This window comes from Lithobates pipiens, unplaced genomic scaffold, assembly GCF_037356315.1.
Source record: "Lithobates pipiens isolate NorthernLeopardFrog02 unplaced genomic scaffold, aLitPip1_a1.2 Scaffold_18, whole genome shotgun sequence".
Classification (NCBI taxonomy): domain Eukaryota; kingdom Metazoa; phylum Chordata; class Amphibia; order Anura; family Ranidae; genus Lithobates; species Lithobates pipiens.
The window spans coordinates 388,773,848-388,794,706 of record NW_027507758.1 but is presented as its reverse complement, the minus strand read 5'-3'; the positions used below and the strand labels follow the sequence as shown (position 1 = coordinate 388,794,706).

The window sequence follows — 20,859 nt, the reverse complement described above, 5'->3', positions numbered from 1 at the left end:
CCTGACCATGATTCAGGCTCCACCCTCCCAAGGAGTCCAGGTAAGCAAGGGAGAAGTGTGCATGTCTGCACAGGTCTGTCTGTCTGTCTGTCTGTCAGAGTAGACAGAGGGTCCAAGCCTGTGGGCTGGATAAGGAAGCTGGAAAAGAGTGCTGAGGTACTGGGTGTACAGGAACTCTGTTATAGAGCCGAGAGGGCTGAAGCATAAGTCTGAGCAGCAGTGTTGCTAAAGAGAGCCAGGTGGCATGGTATTTTTGGTTTTACTTACATTGTTGCTGTGGAAAGCTGAAACACCTGTGTGGGCAACTCTTCTGTTATTGGACATTTTCTTATTTAATAAAAGTGGGCCTACAAGCCATTAAAACGGCATATCCCGCGTGGACTCAGCTCACTGGTAAGCTCTACCCTTAAGCTACAACAACCCCTGATGTTAATATATATATATATATATATATATATATATATATATATAATTTTTTTTTTTTTTTTTACTTTTATGAATCCCTGCTAGTTGTCTGGCAAAACCTATTTTCATTTATATTTTAATCAACGCAGCTGTCTCAATAGCTATGCTTTTATGTAGAACTTCTTTACTAGGGATGAGCTCGGTGTTCGGTTCCAACGCATGTTCGACTCGAACATCGGTCGTTCATCTGTTCGGCGAATTCAGAACTTTGTCGACCGTTCGCACCAAATTCGTATGGCACGAACAGCCCACAATGCATTACGCCATCGCAGTGCATTGCTGGCTCATGATTGGCCAAGCATGCACTGTGACCCCGCATGCTTGGCCAATCACAGCGCCGGCAGCGAGGAGAGCCATAATTGGCCACAGACAGGATGCCTGTGGCCAATTATAGCTCAGGGGGTTTAGTACACGCCCCACACTATATAAGGCCACCAGCGTGGTGGCCTTGTGTAGTGTGTTGGCGTGCAGGGAAAGTGCTAGATAGACAGGGACAGTGTGTTCTTTTCTCAGCCATCTGCAGGAGTTAGTTAGTGGGTGCTGTGTGCCTCCAGCACAGTATGCACCTGTATCTACCCTTTATTGCTGTTGCTCTCTAATACAGCCATCTGCAGGAGTTAGTGGGTGTTGTGTGCCTCCAGCACAGTATACACCTGTATCTACCCTTTATTGCTGTTGCTTTCTAATACAGCCATCTGCAGGAGTTAGTGGGTGTTGTGTGCCTCCAGCGCAGTATACACCTGTATCTACCCTTTATTGCTAGTGTTCTCTAATGCAGGCATCTGCAGGAGTTAGTGGGTGTTTGTTGAGTGCCTCCAGCACAGCATACACCTTTATCTACCCTTTATTGCTGGTGTTCTCTAATACAGGGATCTGCAGGAGTTAAAGTGGGTGTTGTGTGCCTCCAACACAGTATACACCTGAAGATACCCCTTATTGCTGGTGTTGTATGTTGCATAACTTGCATATTAGCCTTTAAAATTAGCACTTTTGATTTTGAATGTTCCGTTCCGAGTCCCAAAGACTTTAATAGGGTTCTAAAGTTTGCACAAATTTTCAGTCCGTTCGAATGTTCTGGTGCGAACCGAACCGGGGGGTGTTCAGCTCATCCCTATTCTTTACATCTTTATGCTGCCAATTGGCCAAACCTTTTCCAACATGTCTTTAATAGATGGGAGAAACAACAGTAGCTTTAGCAATATTATAGTTTATACATGTGGGAGTTGTCAGAATTAGCATATGGCTCAAACTCATTTTTTTACATCATACCTCTTGCAGAAATAACTGTTATAGCAAAACATAAACTTTCATATACAATTACCGTAGGTAAAACTTTATACCTTCGCCTTTTGAACCAATGACATTTTAGCCTACATTGTTAAATGCATTTTAGACAATATGTTTTTTTGTTTTTTTTTTGTTTTTTTGTTTTTTGCATGGGTAAAAGGCATGCATAATACAACACAGCAATAGAAAAGAAACATTTATTTTTCATTCTTTTTTTAAAATCCCTGTTTATGTTTAAAAAAAATGCATTATTAGTTCAAAATGGAAATGGTCCTAAAGTGGTATGACATAAATGCTGTCAAAGTGCAGTTTTAAAGAAATTATACAGCTTTCTTGAATTCATATGCGCATACATCTTTGAGGTAAAGCAACATACATATTTATTTTGTATCTTACAGCTATTTATTTTGTTAAAATTGTGTTTTTTTTTTTTTTGTTAGTCTTGTTTATTTTTGGATCTTGGCTACACAAATGATGCAAAATGATGTAAAAACATTCCTCTTTAAAAGCCTTAACAAATACAATTTTCTAAAGCAAGACAAGCATTTTAGTCAGAGTTTACAATTCTTATTTATTTATTTATTTTATTAAGGTCACTTCACTGGTGAAAGCATTGCAAATGCATCTGCAATTTTTGTACCACACCATGTATTTAAGAGGCTTTTCTATTGAAAATATTGAACTAAAAATATATGTAGAACATACTGGAAAAGAACAAGCTGTGTTCACAAAAAAAAAAAAATGCACAGCCAGGAAACAAAATCAATCGAGTGGGAATTATATGTGAAGTGTAGAGCAAAATCGATCGAAACAGAGGGGTCCACGTACAATGCAGGGTTAATAGCTGGGCATTGAACGTGTTGATGCCGATGGACAACCCACAACCCAGAGCGCTTGGGTTGATTTGCTGAAATTGGAGAGTGCAAAATTGGGTGCAGATGAGCATAGGAACCAATCGGCTTTCCATTTTTTTTTGTTTTGTTTTTTTGAACAAGCTAACGTTAGAAGCTGATTGGCTACAATGCATAGTAACGCAGCCTTCTAATCTCCCGCAAAACATAACAAGCATTATATGGGTGTGGGGCACTGCAAGGGTTTTTCTTCAAATTCAAAGTTTGGGATTTAACTCTCTTTGGTATTTCATGTACATGTAATTTGTCCAATTGGAAGAACATGATTTTTTTGATTGTTAACAAAATTGTTGAAATCATGATTCATACTGAAAATATTTTACAAAACCAAAAGGTGAGGAGAATGCAAACTGAGCCAGGGAGACAAAAACATAAATGCCTTAAAAGCAAGAAAGGCGTACAATCAGTCATACACACATTCCAAATATGTTATATTCTTACTAAATCTTTATTGTACAAAAGTATATAGAAAAAATCTTAACCTCATTATACCAATACTAACATCTAATGTCAACCACTTGCCACCAAATCACATACCCGATACGTCATTTAACTTCAAGTGGTTGTACCCAGATAATGCAGCTGCAGATATCACCCCGGTACCATTTTTTAAAGACGATGGCTGGCTCTTTTGTAATAGCAATTGGTGTGGCTATCTAGCTACTCACTTGGTATTACAAGCAGCAGGAGGGGATGATCCCCCCCCCCCCTCCCGGCCGCATTCTGTGGCTTTCTCTGGCTCTCCCCTTGCACCTGGAGACCTGAGCTACTAGCCGTCACGTCTGCCGGCTAGTGGGAGACCCATACAAAGCCAGAATCGGCTTTGATTGGGTCTCCGCTATGGTAAACCAGAAGCGATGACATGACATCACTTCCAGTCTACCTGGATGTCAACAGCGACATTTTTTGAAAATCAAAAGCATTAAAAAATGTAAATCTTTCAAGCGCAAAGGAGGGATTTTATTGACCCCCAGATACCACCATAAAGAGTACCTGTCACGTGCCTATTGTTGTCACAAGGATGTTTACATTCCTTGTGACAGCAACAAAGGTGATGAAAAAAATCGCAAAGCAACAGTGTAAAAAAAAAAAGTAAAATAAATAAAAAATAAAGTGCCCCCCATCCCCCGTGCTAGCACGCAAGGGGGAACACGTGTGTCAGTCAAGCACGCACGCAAACAGCGATCGTCTCACATTCAAATTTTGCATTAAAATTTTAAAAAGTTAATTTTTTTCCCCAAAAATTGTCTTTGAAAAACCGCTGCGCAAATACAGTGTGACATAAAAAAAATGCAAAATACACCAATTTATTCTCTAAGGCCTCTGCTTTAAAAAAATATAAAATGTTGGGACAGATGTTCACATGTAAACAAAAAGTGGCAGCAAATTCCTGGTCAAAAATGGTTAAAAAACAAAAACCAAACCATTATCACACTGATGTAAAGAGATATTATGTGCTCATGTAGACAATGAGTAATCCTTACTCTACTGTACTGTACTGAAATACAGTGTTAGTAAACCCAGTGCAAAGGTGCGTATACCATAAAAAAAAAAAAAAAATTGTAAACAAGATGGTAAATAGTCATGTTGAGCTATTTGAGCAATTAGAATGGCTGTGATGTAATATATAAATAGTATGTTCTTCTGGAAAATAAGACCTATAGCATGCTGTACAGTATGTATAGTATGTGCCATAATAATGAATAATATGACTACATATCTAGAACATGTGTAGGGTATTCCACACTGCAAATATATTGTATATGGCTTGATCATTCAGACAAACATTACTAGCAATAACAATTACAAGAAAACTTACATCTATTTCATTCATGCTGAGAAGCGAGCGAGATGGAGGTATTGTACCCAGTCGATATTCAAACCCTTCATTTAATGTCATGCCCCAAAACTGACTGTAGTTTTCAGCTTTCCACCTGTAATTAAAAATGGCATGTTATTACCAAAATTAGCACTAGCAGTAATAGCAAAAAAAGCAGATGTTGTTCATAGTTCACTGCAAATTGCTAGAATAACATAGTTATGTTTTATAATATAAATAATGATATTATTTGTTCTTAAAGCCGAACTCCAAACAGCCAAATACACATATGAAACACATGAAAGAGATCTGTATTATCTGCGAAAGATTTTGTATTTGTGCTGTGGTGCCTTCAGGTGAGTTCTGTTGGGTTGTAAAAAAATAAAGCCTGTCATTATTTTTCCCAACACATTGTAACCCACCTGAAGGCAGTGTTTCAGTGGGAACAGGACCCCCGCCACCCCCCCCCCCCCCCGAATACCACAAAGACAAATACCTATTTAACCTCTTGCTGACTGCGCCATATTCGAAAGATGAATCACGGTAAATGGCCGCTGATAGTGGCCGTTTACCATGTGATCGCTCTGTCAAATGACGGAGTGATCACTTGTAAACAAACCAGTGTCATGTCCAGTTCCTCTCTCCCCTCTCTGTACCAATTTGTTACAGTGTGAGCAGAGGGGGGCGAGATCGGTGGCAGCAGTGCTGTGGGCTGGGTTGGATCTGTGGTGCCCACAGCCCTGATATATGACCATTTCAGCACTCATCCATCCATCCATGCTCAGCCATCCATACTCATCCATCCATACTCATCCATCCATACTCATCCATCCATCCATGCTCAGCCGTCCATACTCATCTATCCATCCATGCTCAGACATCCATACTCAGCATACTCACATCCATCTATGCTCGGCCATCTATACTCAGCATACCCATCCATCCATGCTCAGCCATCCATACTCAGCATACTCATCCACCCACCCATGCTCAGCATACTCATCCATCCATGCTCAGCCATCCATACTCAGCATACTCATCCATCCATAGATGCTCAGCCATCCATACTCAGCATACTCATCCATCCATGCTCAGCCATCCATACTCAGCATACTCATCCATCCATGCTCAGCCATCCCATCCACCCCCATCCATAGTCAGCCATACCCATGCTCAGCCATCCATACTCAGCATACTCACCCATCCATGCTCAGCCATCCCATCCACCCCCATCCATACTCAGCCATACCCATGTTCAGCCATCCTTACTCGGCATACTCATCAATCCATGCTCAGCATACTCATCCATCCATGCTCAGCATACTCATCCACCCATGCTCAGCCATCCATACTCAGCATACTCATCCATCCATCCATGCTCAGCCATCCCATCCACCCCATCCATAATCAGTCATACCCATGCTCAGCCATCCATACTCAGCATACTCATCCATCCATCCATGCTCAGCCATCCCATCCACCCCATCCATAGTCAGCCATACCCATGCTCAGCCATCCATACTCAGCATACTCATCCATCCATCCATCCATGCTCAGCTTTTCTAAAACACCTGGGTGGACTGTGAGCGTCACCTATTTTGAAGCCTATTAGGGCCTATGGCTCTAATCAGGTGCTTCAAAAACACCCCCCGCCACTGTGATTCAGATGTCTGGTGCCCAAAAAGAGGCCGGACACCTATATATGGGGGTGGCAGCAGTGGCCATGGATAGATTCATGTTATGCAGGAATCTATCCATTGGTCATACAGAGGGTGGCTGGAGAGAGGGGGCGGTGCCTGTGCACCCTTATGGACACCCGCCACTGATAAACACATGCACATCCATGCACACTCACATACATACATACAGTACAGACCAAAAGTTTGGACACACCTTCTCATTCAAAGAGTTTTCCTTATTTTCATGACTATGAAAATTGTAGATTCACACTGAAGGCATCAAAACTATGAATTGACACATGTGGAATTATATACTGAACAAAAAAGTGTGAAACAACTGAAAATATGTCTTATATTCTAGGGTCTTCAAAGTAGCCACCTTTTGCTTTGATTACTGCTCTGCACACTCTTGCCATTCTGTTGAGATTCAAGAGGTAGTCACCTGAAATGGCTTTCACTTCACAGGTGTGCCCTGTCAGGTTTAGTAAGTGGGATTTCAAGCCTTATAAATTGGGTTGGGTCCATCAGTTGTGTTGTGCAGGAGGTGGATACAGCACACAGTTGATAGTCCTACTGAATAGACTGTTAGAATTTGTATTATGGCAAGAAAAAAGCAGCTAAGTAAAGAAAAACAAGTGGCCATCATTACTTTAAGAAATGAAGGTCAGTCAGTCCGAACAATTGGGAAAACGTTGAAAGTGTCCCCAAGTGCAGTGGCAAAAACCATCAAGCGCTACAAAGAAACTGGCTCATATGAGGACCGCCCCAGGAAAGGAAGACCAAGAGTCACCTCTGCTGCAGACGATAAGTTTGTCCGAGTCACCAGCCTCAGAAATCGCAGGTTAACAGCAGCTCAGATTAGAGAACAGGTCAATGCCACACAGAGTTCTAGCAGCAGACACATCTCTAGAACAACTGTTAAGAGGAGACTGTGTGAATCAGGCCTTCATGGTAAAATAGCTGCTAGGAAACCACTGCTGAGGACAGGCAACAAGCAGAAGAGACTTGTTTGGGCTAAAGAACAGAAGGAATGGACATTAGACCAGTGGAAATCTGTGCTTTGGTCTGATGAGTCCAAGTTTGAGATCTTTGGTTCCAACCACCGTGTCTTTGTGCAACGCAGAAGAGGTGAACGGATGGACTCTACATGCCTGGTTCCCACCGTGAAGCATGGAGGAGGAGGTGTGATGGTGTGGGGGTGCTTTGCTGGTGACACTGTTGGGGATTTATTCAAAATTTAAGGCATATTGAACCAGCATGGCTACCACAGCATCTTGCAGCGGCATGCTATTCCATCCGGTTTGCGTTTAGTTGGACCATCATTTATTTTTCAACAGGACAATGACCCCAAACACACCTCCAAGCTGTGTAAGGGCTATTTGACCAAGAAGGAGAGTGATGGGGTCCACAGTCACCGGACCTGAACCCAATCGAGATGGTTTGGGGTGAGCTGGACTGCAGAGGGAAGGAAAAAGGGCCAACAAGTGCTAAGCATCTCTGGGAACTCCTTCAAGACTGTTGGGAAGCCATTTCAGGTGACTACCTCTTGAAGCTCATCAACAGAATGCCAAGAGTGTGCGGAGCAGTAATCAAAGCAAAAGGTGGCTACTTTGAAGAATCTAGAATATAAGACATATTTTCAGTTGTTTCACACTTTTTTGTTCAGTATATAATTCCACATGTGTTAATTCATAGTTTTGATGCCTTCAGTGTGAATCTACAATTTTCATAGTCATGAAAATAAAGAAAACTCTTTGAATGAGAAGGTGTGTCCAAACTTTTGGGCTGTACTGTACATGCACACTCACATACATAAATATGCATATATACATGCCCACACACACATACTGTACATATGCACACATACACATGCATACATGCATGCACACACACAAATGCACATACACACATAAACACACATACATACAGTAGATAGATGGTCTTATAAAAAATGGCAGTCTTTTACCTTAGCTTGTGCTGCCGGGTGCTGCACTGTAAGGGGAGACAAAGAGCACAGCACACACTGTGCTTTCACTTTAGGTTAACATGACAGCTCCCTGCACAGTGCTGATTACAGTTCGGCTGATGATCGGGGAGCTTGTTCTCAGCCACCCCTGCTGTTCCTCCTATCGAAGAGTACAGGGGGCCCTCAAGGGCCCCCTGCAGCAAGGGTCCTGGTCGCCATGGCGATCTCAGTGGCCCCTATAATTCTGCCACTGGTACATGCTATGTGTTAGAAATATTGTGTAAATTGACAACTTTGTGTAAAAAAAATGTGTTTTCATTTTCTTTACACATTTTCCAAAAAGTTGTAGAAGAAAATAACTCATTATGAATGAATGAAATACTTGTATAGCGCACAATGCGAACTGAATCGCCTTTAGGCGCTGTGGCGAGCTTTGATCATCTGCTAAAAGAGGAAGGTCTTGAGTTTTTTCCTAAAAGCCAGGTGATTTTCTTCCAGGCGGATGTTGATTGGTAGAGCATTCCATAGCCGAGGCCCTTGGACAGTGAATCTCCGATCCCCCTTGGATTTATACCGGGCTTTGGGCATGAGGAGGAGGTTTTTGTTGGCTGATCGAAGACTGTGGTTTGGTGTGTAATGATTTATTTTCTCCATTAGGTATTGCGGAGCTTCTCTATGCACGCATTTGTGGGTGAGGCAAAGGGTCTTGAACGTGAACCACTTTTTTACGGTTAGCCAATGTAAGCTCCTTAGCAAAGGAGAGATGGATTCCCAGGGTTTTTTTACTGTTATCAGCCTTGCCGCCGTGTTTTGGATCAGTTATCGCGCAAGTTGATATTGTGGTAATCCTATGTAAAGCAAATTTGCGTAGTCCAGTCGTGAATTAATGATTGTTCCAACTACCACTGCTTTGTCATTCTTTGGGATAAAAGGGATGAGTCTGCGAAGCATGTGCAGCAGATGGTGAGATCCACTGACTACAGATCCTATTTGCGCATCCATTGACATTTGTGCATCTAAAATAACCCTGAGACTCTTCGCTTTGGTCTTTGGAGAGATAGTCTGCCCAAAGATGGTTGGTGGAGACCAGGAGGTTTTGGTTGCGGGCTCATGCCTCATAGATTATACATGGGTTGTTTTCTTTCCAAAATGGAGTCATTTTGGGGTGCTTACATTGTCCTGGTGCTCCAGGGCCTTCAAAAGTGTAAGAGGTAAAATTGGCCATGGCATGGTTATTGGTGTATTCAAATCAATAAATAATAATAACAACATCTTGATAATTTTATTCATTCATAAAATTCTTAAATTTCAAATAATAAACTTAAAACAGCTCAGTCTTAAAGAATTCAAGCATACAGAATATTTAAAACCAAAGTAGCCCCTACAAATATGAAGGGTGACAGACCACATAATGTGCTGAGTGACTAGGGAGGGAGGGTGGTGAGCTTGTTGCACCGATACTGACTAGCTGAACACTGGCGGGAAAACTCCTGTGAGGGGGTGCTATATATAATAAGCCCCTTTCCAGAACATTCCCAGGGGTCACATGACATTCTGGGAAATTCCCAATTGTCATGCAAACATTTTTCCCGCCCCCAATCCTCATTGAAATTTTCTTAAAGGGACATTGTTCCTAATACAGTGAAATGTACATAGACCTATATATAGACCTATATATTTATTTATTTATTTTTTAAGAGGGGCAACCGCATACCAATGCTGTCAGGCTCAAAGTCTTAAGCCTTCCCAGTCCAATTGTCTTCTAAGTACCATTGCAGTGACTGGCACTGATCAAGTGCAGCAAAATGGCAGTCATTGCACATAGTGCCTTACAGATAAGTAATACAAGAGTCGTATCTTTCTAACCTCATATTTAATGGAAAGAGGGAAAAACAGCAACAGACTGATAAGGTAGCCTCTCTGTTATCTTTGCTCTTTCATTCTATGAGCATGCTCCTTGTCACAATTGCAATGGGCCCTTACAGTTATGTTATCATTGAAACATTTTAAATGCAGATAGTTTAATACCTGAATTAGACCTGATATCAACCTTTTGTAGACTGTGGAGTTTAGGCTGGAAGAAACAGTGCAAGGAGACAATCAACTGCAGTGCTGATGTGCTAAAAAGAGACCAATATGAAACCAAAATCAAGAAGGCGGGGACATGACTTCAAACTAACTGGATAGTTCAAAATGAATCCTTTCACACTACCGTGACTTCAAAGTCGTGTGATTTTTGCCGCAATTTTTTACGCAACTTTGCCACAATTTCAGGGGATGCCTGTGTAACTTGCATCAAAGTCGGACCAAAGTAGTACAGGGACTACTTTGAAGTTGCACAGATATGAATGGTACTCATTGGAAATCATAGGAGAATGACTTGTGATGCGACTTTGCAGTCCCAAGTTGCAGGACAAGTCCCACAATTGTGAAAGGGGCCTTATATTAGGCTAGGTTTCTACTACTGCGACCTGAAAGTAATGCAATTTTGCAGCGATTTTGATAAGACTTGAAAGCCTGTGTATTCTTGAGGTCTATTGACCTCAAGTCGCATCAAAGTGGGACAAAAGTAGTGCAGGGACTACATTGAAGTCTCTGCGACTTGAAGTCACACAGATATGAACGATACTCATCATCAAATCATGGGGTATGACTTGTCATTCGACTTTGCAGTCCCAAGTCGCATGACAAGGCACACTAATGGAAACAGTGTCTTATTTTACCGAAAGGGTAGTTGGTGCTTGGAATAAACTACCAACAGTAAATGGCTTCAAACATGCTTGGGATAAACATACATTTAAGTCAGACAATAAAGTTAACATAAAAAAAAAAAAAATCTGTAGATTCGATGGACTACTCAGTCTTTTTTTGCGGCAACTTTTCTATGTTTCAAAGAAGCATGCTAAAAGGGAAGACAGCAGAGTAACAGAGGGATACAAAAATATATATTTTTTTGCTTATTTCATTATGAAGTCAAAAGCTGGGGGAAAAACAAAATCTCCAAGAGATACTTAATCTTACCATTGGAAAATTAGATCTCTCCTGTTAAAGATGTACTATGTGAAAACAATGCTATGAATGCTATGCACTGTACTGTATAGGTTTAGAGATATATTTACATTTGTTTACATTCATAAATATTTTGAATTGAAAAACCTTTTTATTCACTTTGTAAGCCATTTCTGGACTGACCACCCGGAATGAACCGTGTAAAGGCTGCCTGTATAGGCACAGCGACGTACATAGCTGCCTGATTCTGGGTTTAGGATGAGCACATGCGCGACCCCCCTCCTCCCCGCCGACACCCAATTTTATTGTATACAGTGGGAGTCTGTCAGCAGGCCTCGGTCAATGATTCATGGCCAGGACCTGCTGATCAGCTTTATCCAATCACAGCCCAGAGCCCTGTGTTGACAATCAACACAGGGCTCTGTACAGAGGGAACAATCGTTTTGAAACAAAGATATCTTTAGAAAAAATCAGCACATTACACATTATTAGGCACACATTTAACCCCTTGATTACCTAAGATGTTAACCCCTTCCCAGCCAGTGCCATTAGTACATTGACAGTGTATAGTATTATCACCGATTACTGTATTAGTGTCGCTGGTGATATCATAGGCAGTTAGTCAGTTCTCAGTCAGTGTCCGTTAGTGTCTTATTACTCACCAAATTATCTGAGGTGGTTAAAACAACATATGTGTACATTATGTACAAGTACACAACATATGTGAATAAAGAACAGGGGCTCACTATGGGTTTGGGCCACAGGGGGGGGAAGATGCACCAGTGACTCCGATCTGGATTGAAACAATAATATGAAAAAAATATTTTCAATTCTCCCCTTAACTAATGGCAGTTTGTGGCATGTTTAACAACAAGAGACAACAAGAGAGAGTGACTTCTAGTGCCCAGACTGGAAAAAAACAGGTAACTTCTTACATGTGGTGCATTTTGCAAAGAGATAAAACGGGGGAAAGAAAACAGAAGGAAAAGCCGAATGTCAGTGTGGCTCCCACATTAAAAAATAGCCCCCCTAACTTTGTGATGGCCGGTCCCGAGCCTGTACTGTGAAACGAGGAGGGTTGGGTGCTGGGAGTGCAAACCGGCCCTGTAAAAACCATCTGCCCCTATATTTCAAGCCGTCATGGCGGGGTGTTGGGAACAATTTTCATGCTTCAAGTTTTCCTTTTTTTTTTTTTTTTTTTTTTTTTTTACTCTGCCATGGCCGGTTCCAAGCCCGTACTGTGAAAAGAGCGTTGGGTGCTGGGGGAGTAAACCAGCCCTGTAAAAAAACATTCACCCCTATATTTCAAGCCATCATGGTGGGGTTTCAATCTTCAAGTTTTCAGTTTTTTTAGTTTTCCATGGCCGATCCCAAGCCAATGCTATGAAAAGAGGAGGGTTGTGTGCTGGGAGAGCAAACCAGCCCTGTAAAAATCATTCGCACCTATATTTCAATTCATCATAACCGGTGTTGGCAACAATTTTCAATCTTCAAAATTTGATTTTTAACTCTGCCATGGCCAGTCACAAGCCTGTGCTGTGAAAAGAGGAGGTATGGGTGCTGGAAGAGCAAACAGGCCCTGTAAAAAACATTCCCCCCTATATTTCACTCCATCACAACAGGGTGTTGGGAACAATTTTCAATCTTCAAATGGCACATTTGTTTTAACACGTATTAGCGTTTTATCTGAGGAAGGGGTTAAGCTTCAGCACCTGCTGTGATACTCATCACATTTCCTGCACTGATCCATTTGATCCATCAGGCTTTGCTGAAGTCTGCCTGTGGTCGGAGCATGTGACGTGGCCGGGGAGGACACCTTGGAGCTCAGCCTTGTACACGCTGCCCCTCCAGCATCCATCTCTGATCTCACTAACATTTTCCACTCTGGTCATACAGTGATCGTGCTTCCTGGATCTGGACCCAGCCTTTCCCCTCCCTGATGTAGCCCGGCTTTGGTTATGGTCACTGTTCCCAGCTGTTGAAAAGTGTTTTCAGGCTTCCCCTTTTTGGTCTGCAGCACCCTCTGTCCACAGCCCTTACTGAAGTGGGACAGCCTTTTCTCCACCACCTTTTGGCTCCATGGCTGGCACTATCACAGTGAATTTGGCCATTTTGACGATTTTCCTAGTTGTACTGTGTATTGGTTACATATAAACAGAAGAAAAAACAGCGCCAATCTAAGTGCAGTATTGTTGAATCAAAGACATTTAATTTGTGAAGTTATGCACTCACACTCTACCAGAAGGTTTCAGGCACATCATGTATCTAGAGGGCATCGCAGGGCTCTCGAGGAGAAGCGGTAACTCGTTCGGCTGTATCTCTCGTCCGGTGGCGCCATCACATGCCTGATGAAGGAGCACGCATGCTCCGAACGCGTGCAACGTAAACCACAACGAAACGTCATCGCAGTGCGCCCCTCAACATAACAACGAACGGACGAACGGACCTCCCTGACTCTGTTACACCAAGCCGTGCGACGCTGGGAACCACCGGCGCCACCGGACGAGAGATACAGCCGAACGAGTTACCGCTTCTCCTCGAGAGCCCTGCGATGCCCTCTAGATACATGATGTGCCTGAAACCTTCTGGTAGAGTGTGAGTGCATAACTTCACAAATTAAATGTCTTTGATTCAACAATACTGCACTTAGATTGGCGCTGTTTTTTCTTCTGTTTATATGTCTTTTACAAGGTACCTTCTATCCTTGAACATGCTGCCTACCTGCCTGTGCTAAAGAAATCATCCCCTTTCTATGACTATTTTCCACAACCAGTAACTGTGGACTATAATTTGTGATCCTGCCAGCTATCCATTACTTCTGCTGCATTTACTGACATACACAGCAAGAATTGCAAAACTCTGTGATAAGCAGACTTGACATCCCTAAATCCGCCACACCAATTTATCAACTTCAGCGTTTTTTTTCCCCCAAACCTTTTTCCCCTCCCCCATAAAAAAACCCCTCTTTTTTCCTTCCTCACTCCCCCCATCCAGGACATATATAATCCAGCAGCGCAACGCACAAAAAAACAATTTTTTCTGTATTGGTTACATGTTTTATCAGCAATAAACCTCTAGAAAATTCCCTCACACCCTATTGGACAATGTTTTACTCGTGCCAAGGTGTGTGAGACATTTAGAGAGGCAGAACATCAGAAAAAGCCCATTACAATAAATTAAATTTTGCTGCAAAAAAAAAAAAAGCATGGTAAAAGCAGAGGCAATACCCATGAAAATGTTCACAAATAAATTGTGCCCACTTTTAAGTAATAACCATTAATGATGTTAGGGTTCATTTGGTGCACTTTAATACATTTCACAAGAAATAATGTTAATATGCTTACACTTAGAAAGGTAAAAACATTTTTTAAAAATTGTACAAATAATTCATAAATTGGATATGTATTAATCACATAAATTATCTACTTACCCAAAGTTTCTGGTATTGATGTATTTAATCAAATCGAGCTCTACAAGACAAGTGTGGTTGGTACATATCCACTGAGTACTCTTACAGTAACTAAAAGAAAAGAAAAAAAAAATAGTTAACAATGTTTAAACATGAAATGCATAAATTATGTTGGTGTTAAAAATATACCGTATTTATCGGCCTTTAACATGCACTTTTTTCCCCTTAAAATCAGGGGAAAATCATGGGTGTGTGTTATACGCCAATCCCCCGCCGATCTGTGCTGTCTGTGGAGCGCCGTCGACATTTACCAAGCCGAGCCGAGTGTACTGTGTACTCGGCTCCGCTCTCAGTCACGCCCATTCCCACCTCCTAGCCTTTACGTCCCGCCATTGGCCCAGTGTTGTGTCCATCACAGGAGCCAGGACAAGGGGCGGAACGGGTATTCGGCTACTTGGCTCTGCTCGGTCTATGTCGGCAGCGGGAGGAGTCGAAGATGTCGGCGGCGGCGGGAGGAGCCGAAGATGTCGGCGGCGGCGGGAGGAGCCGAAGATGTCGGCGGCGGCGGGAGGAGCCGAAGATCTCGGCGGCGGAGGGAGGAGCTGAATATTCGGCGGCGGTAAATTTAAAACTAAACCATGCTGCAATTTTGGGGAAGGCTGCAGGGGGACAGTGCAAGGCTGCAGGGGGACAGTGCAAGGCTGCAGGGGGACAGTGGAAGGCTACATTGACGGGCATTTAAAATGTAAGGTTTTTTCCTTACACTTGCCTAAAAAAAAATTTCCTTAAACTTCCCTCCTAAACTTGGGGTGCGTGTTATACACTGGCGCATGTTATAAGCCGATAAATACGGTAACTAAAAGCCAGGTGAATTGAGATTATTATAAATATTAAATAATACACCGGGCATGTTGTGTGTGTTTTTTTAATCTACTCAAAAACAAAACAAACATCAAACATTTTTTAGTTTTCATTCGTTTTCCTCTGTCAGGCTTAGAGCATTTTCAGCTAAACAGAAAATACCCATTGCCATCGTCCTTGTCATTTTCTGTGCGCTGAAAAGAAAGCACAATCAACTTTATCTTCCTTCTGCAAACTACAAATCCTATCAGCCCTAATGTAATGGAGGTAAACAAAGGTAGAAATGTTTAATTACTTTATGACTGTCCAACACATATGCGCATCAACAAAAAGGTGGGCTTTAATGTCCACGTACTGCACATGATTTGCTGGGTGGCCGGTGTTTATGCACCAAAAGAATGCCCACTTTGCTCATTGCACACTCCCAGCACAAAGCCTGACCTACCAAAAAGATTGGTAACTGGCGGGAGCAGCTTGTTATCATGTGATTGCTGATCTTTCCCCTCATTGCATTCACAGCTGTATAACCACTTCAGGTCTGCCCTATAGCAGTTTTACAGCTATAGGGAGGCGCCTGTGAGCCAGATAATGTATACAGTATATATGTGATCTGACACTTCCGTGTAGGGGGTGTGCATGCCCACCGCCGGCAGCTTGTTTCCTTTGTGATTATACACAGCGGATGCTTGATCAGGCAGGTGCACGGTATCCAATGTGCTCCGGCACCCACTGATCATTAGGCAGAACTATGATCTGCCTATGTACACAAGGCAGATAGCCATTCTGATGGGAGGGAAGGCATAGACTTTGTGTCCCTGAAAGCAGAGGAATACATTCCATCTCTTCCCCTAGTAAAAGCACCTAAGACAGTATAGTAAAACGCTGGTTAGGCACACACTTAACCCTTTTATCACCCTAGATGTTTACCCCATCCCAGCTAGTGTCATTAGTACAGTGACAGTGCATATTTTTAGCACTGGTCACTGTATTAGTGTCACTGGTCCTCAAAAAATGTCAGTTAGAATGTCCACCGCTAATAAGTCACTGATCGCCGCCATTACTAGTAGAAAAAAAAAAATTAAAATAAATCCAATTTGTAGATGCTATAACTTTTGCGCAAACCAATTAATATACACTCATTTTGATTTTTCTTACCAAAAATACATATCAGAATACATATTGGCCTAAATGTATGAAGAAAGTTGATTTTTACCATTTTTTTATTGGTTTTATGCAGAAAGTAAAAAATATTGTTTGTTTTTTTCAAAATTGCCAGTTGTTTTTCGTCTATAGTGGAAAAAAATAAAACTGCAAAGGTGAAAAAAATACCACCAAAAGAAAACTCGTGGGAATGAAAGAACATACATTTTATTTGGGTATAGCGTTGCATGACCGCGCAATTATTAGTTAAAGTAACGCAGTGCCATATTGCAAAAATGGCTTGTTCGTGAAAGGGGGTAAATCTTCCTGAGGTCAAGTGGTTAAAGGAATGCCAGGGTGGGCACAAAGGGGTTAAAGTCCAACCTGGGTTTCAACTATGGCTTTCTCCATAGGGGGCAATTAATGTGTCATTCACAGGATTACCAGGTGAAAATAATAAATGTAAATATCCTGTAAAAGAGAACAAATTTAGTCACCATATGTACAGACTGGTAATGTGCAATATATTAAAGCCTGAGAAAATAACAAAAAATAAATAAATAAACATCCTTGCAGTGCTCCCCTTCCCCCACATTACATTGCAAGGGTTAGTTGCTTGGTATGTCTAGAGGATTGAAGAAGAGGCTATTTCAGCAACCTAATTCCTTGTTGCGGCTGCTTCAGTTATAGCCTCTTGTGCTAGAAGCTTCAGTCTGTGGCTGGAACCTCAGCATCATCACTTACAAATACACGAAAATGATTGTTTTGCATTTAGGAGGCTGGAGTGCGATCGGAGCCAGTCACAGCTGGCTCTATTCGGGGGGCCCCGCTGCAAGGGTGGATTTATAAATTTTCCTGAAATTGGTCTTTATATTATATATAATTTAAACCTAACTCCATCTTAAAGTTCATTTTTGTTTTAGAATGCATGGGGAAGGGTGGGAATCCCATCTGCCTTTTATCACTGTCTGTTTTTCCGTATTAAGGACATTATTGTGGTCAGTGCATATATCCTCCGAGTAGTAGAGCACACCAATCGTTATATTGTTTGGGTAAACTGAAGAGGGCTGTTTTTTCTGAGTGGATCCTCCATAGCTTTTATAAGGATGCCATGGATAGCGTGATGACTTGCCATGCCGCTTTGTCTCAGGGTATGTGCACAGCCCAGGATATAAAAATTTTACAAAGGGTAATAAAAACTGTACAAAAAAAGATAGGCGTAGCTATACCTAGTATTATTGAGGAGCCTGGGAAGAAGAGACATCCCTGGATAGCCCACAGTTTTGTCGTCAGGTATAGTTCTGAGATAAGCAATGACTAGTTAAATTGCTACCAAGAAGCATTGTCACCTGTACCACCAGGTTACAAAATAGTTATTTTCCCCCATGTACAATATGGTTGTTAAATTCTACTGATGGCAATTAGCTAATAAAAGAAGAGATGTGATATTAAGCATTACACCACTACAGTATTAGACACTTTCACCTCCTTCCTGCCTTGGCCAATTTTCAGATTTCAGCGCTATGACAAATATACGCTGTGTTTCTATCAATACATTTTTGTACCTATGCCGCAGTGTGCTTCTCATTAGAGCCCCTTTGGTAACCTTTGTATTCCTTACTTAGGCTACAACCTCTTTTTACTTGACGTATTTACATTGCCTTGTGTCTAACTTAGGTGCTATGTTTTTCTCTATCCAGGGGCACAAATACCCTCTGCCTCTGCATCCTGAACTGTGACATACTATTTATCAGTCTAATATGGGAAATGTGTCGTATTGGTATATTAATCCAGCATAGTCCAAAGAGATAGAATTGCACACTGACAATCCTCAATCGTCAAGGGAAACTAACATAAAGCATTGACACTTATGCTTATTGATAATTTCATTTCTCATGATAATATATGCAACATATGTGCTAGAAAATAGATTGGTCCACCCTCCCAAAACAAATATTGTCATCGTATTGTGGTTAGCATTCCACATTTCCTAGTTAATTAGTGAGACTGAAGTGTTTTTCTTGCTACACAAACACACAAGGTCTCAAATAATTTGTCACACATACAACACATAAGTAGATTCAAGTCTGACCTTTGTCCTATATATATATATATATATATATATATATATATATGTGATTTAGGTCTCTAGTTCCCAAAGCCAATTACCTTTGCACTGCACATCTATGCTGCTTGCCTCTTTAGTACATCCATTCACTGTGTCAATAAAAAAAGTGGTCTCTAATGACTCAAGAAGAATACATTGCAATCTGATTTAAATGCATCTGCAGGACACTGTTAAGAGATTGCTTAAAGCCTGCTATAACATCAGCATCAGTATAGTTTTTCAGTGTATCAATTAAAAAGGAATCCACTCTTCAAATCACAAGCATCGCAAGTATAAGGAAACAACATAAAGACTGCCACAGGATGATTTTAATAGGACTTTTGCACACTTACAGTATTGTGTTTGCAGCAGAACATACATTTTTTTGAGTCCCTTAAAGTGATATTGAAGTTGCATTTTAAAAGTTTCTCTGCAGGTAAGCTTATAAAAATTCTTACCTGTAGGTGCCTTGGACCAATGCTTGTTAGATATTAACATCAACGCCCGCTGATGGTCCATGCTCAGTGCTGTCTGCATTTACAGAACACTGAGTGTGCCATGGTTGCAGAGAAAAAGAACAAAATCCCCTATTGGTGGACTTTAAAGGCAAAAATGAATCTAGTATGAAAATGTATTCAATATGAAGAGTACAAAACATGTTTAACCACTTGCTTACTGGGCACTTAAACCCCCCTCAGTCCCAGACCAATTTTCAGCTTTCAGCGCTGATGCACTTTGAATGACAATTGCGCGGGCATACAACACTGTACCCAAATGAAATTGTTATCATTTTTTTCCCACAAATAGAGCTTTCTTTTGGTGGTATTTAGTTACAGCTCGGAGTTTTATTTTTTGCTAAACAAACAAAAAAAGATGCAAAAAAAAAAAAATCATGTTTTAATAGTTTGTTATAAAATTTTGCAAACGGGTCATTTTTCTCCTTCATTGAAGTGCGCTGATTAGGCGGCACTGATGGCTGCATTGGTGGGCACTGATGGGCTGCATTGGTGGGCACTGATGGGCTGCATTGGTGGGCACTGATGGGCTGCACTGGTGGGCACTGATAGGCATAGTTAAGGCGGCACTAATAGGCACAGATAAGGCGGCACCGATGGGCACAGATAAGGCGGCACTGATGGGCAAAGATGGGCACATAAGATGGCACGGATGGGTGGCACAGATGGGTGGCACGGATGGGTGGCACGGATGGGCACTGATAGGTACCACAGATAGATGGGACTGATGGGCACTGATAGGTGGCACTGATAGGTGGCTCTGATAGGTGGCACTGCTGGGCACTGATGGGCGGCACTGCTGGGCACTGATGGGCGGCACTGCTGGGCACTGATGGGCGGCACTGGGGTGCAGCACCTTTGAGGCAGATTGAGTGGCACTGTGGGTGGCACTGTGGGTGGCACTGTGGGGTGGCACTGTGGGTGGCACTGTGGGTGGCACTGTGGGTGGCACTGTGGGCACTATGGGCACTGACGGGGGGCACTGACGGGGGGCACTTACTTTTGCGTTTTATTTAATTTCAGGATGGCACTGCGGGAGGCAGGTGGGCACTGGCTGGTGGCAGGTGGTCCCTTGTATTGATGGCCGTGATCGGGACTGATGTCCCGATCACGGCCGCCGGTGATCGGCTTTTTTTTTTTCTCCTCGCGCTGTCAGCGCGAGGAGGAATAATAGCCGATTACCGGCTCCGTTCTATCACATGATCAGCTGTCATTGGCTGACAGCTGATCACGTGATAAGGGGTCGGGATCGACCCCTTGCACGGATCGGTGATCAGGCGAGTCTCACGGACTCGCCGATCACAGAGCGCGCCGCGCGCGCCCCTCAGGGGGCGTGCAGGCCGCTCGTATCCGGGACGACGTCAATAGACGTAGTCCCGGAAATGTAGGTCCGCGCTGTTGCCGTCATTTGGCAATAGCGCGGATCTGTAGTGGTTAAAAAACACAGAAAAATGTAATAGAACAGATATACAGTGCTGTCATGATATCATAATGTAAATAGTACAATAGTAATCCTTGCACCCGACGTGTTTCGGAGTATATGTGTATCTCTCCTTCTTCAAGGGTGTAATTGAGCATGAATATATAATATGCTATAGTGAAATTACAGCCTTTGTAGGCTTAAAATCATGTGGATGCGAAAAAACATACTCCCAGTTTGTTTAAGCCAAAAATGGCATGCCTCAATGGAA

At 42.2% G+C, this 20,859-nt stretch overlaps 1 protein-coding gene across 1 annotated transcript in view; it reads right to left on the bottom strand.

Moving 5' to 3' along the window:
• Positions 1–20,859, bottom strand: part of TINAG (tubulointerstitial nephritis antigen) — a 157,169-nt gene that overhangs the window by 98,567 nt on the left and 37,743 nt on the right. The window contains exons 3-4 of the mRNA XM_077487814.1: positions 14,567–14,656; positions 4,483–4,597 (exon numbers count right to left, since the gene is read on the bottom strand). Of these exons, the coding sequence (XP_077343940.1) occupies positions 4,483–4,597; positions 14,567–14,656 (205 nt within the window). The remainder of the gene's footprint in view (positions 1–4,482; positions 4,598–14,566; positions 14,657–20,859) is intronic.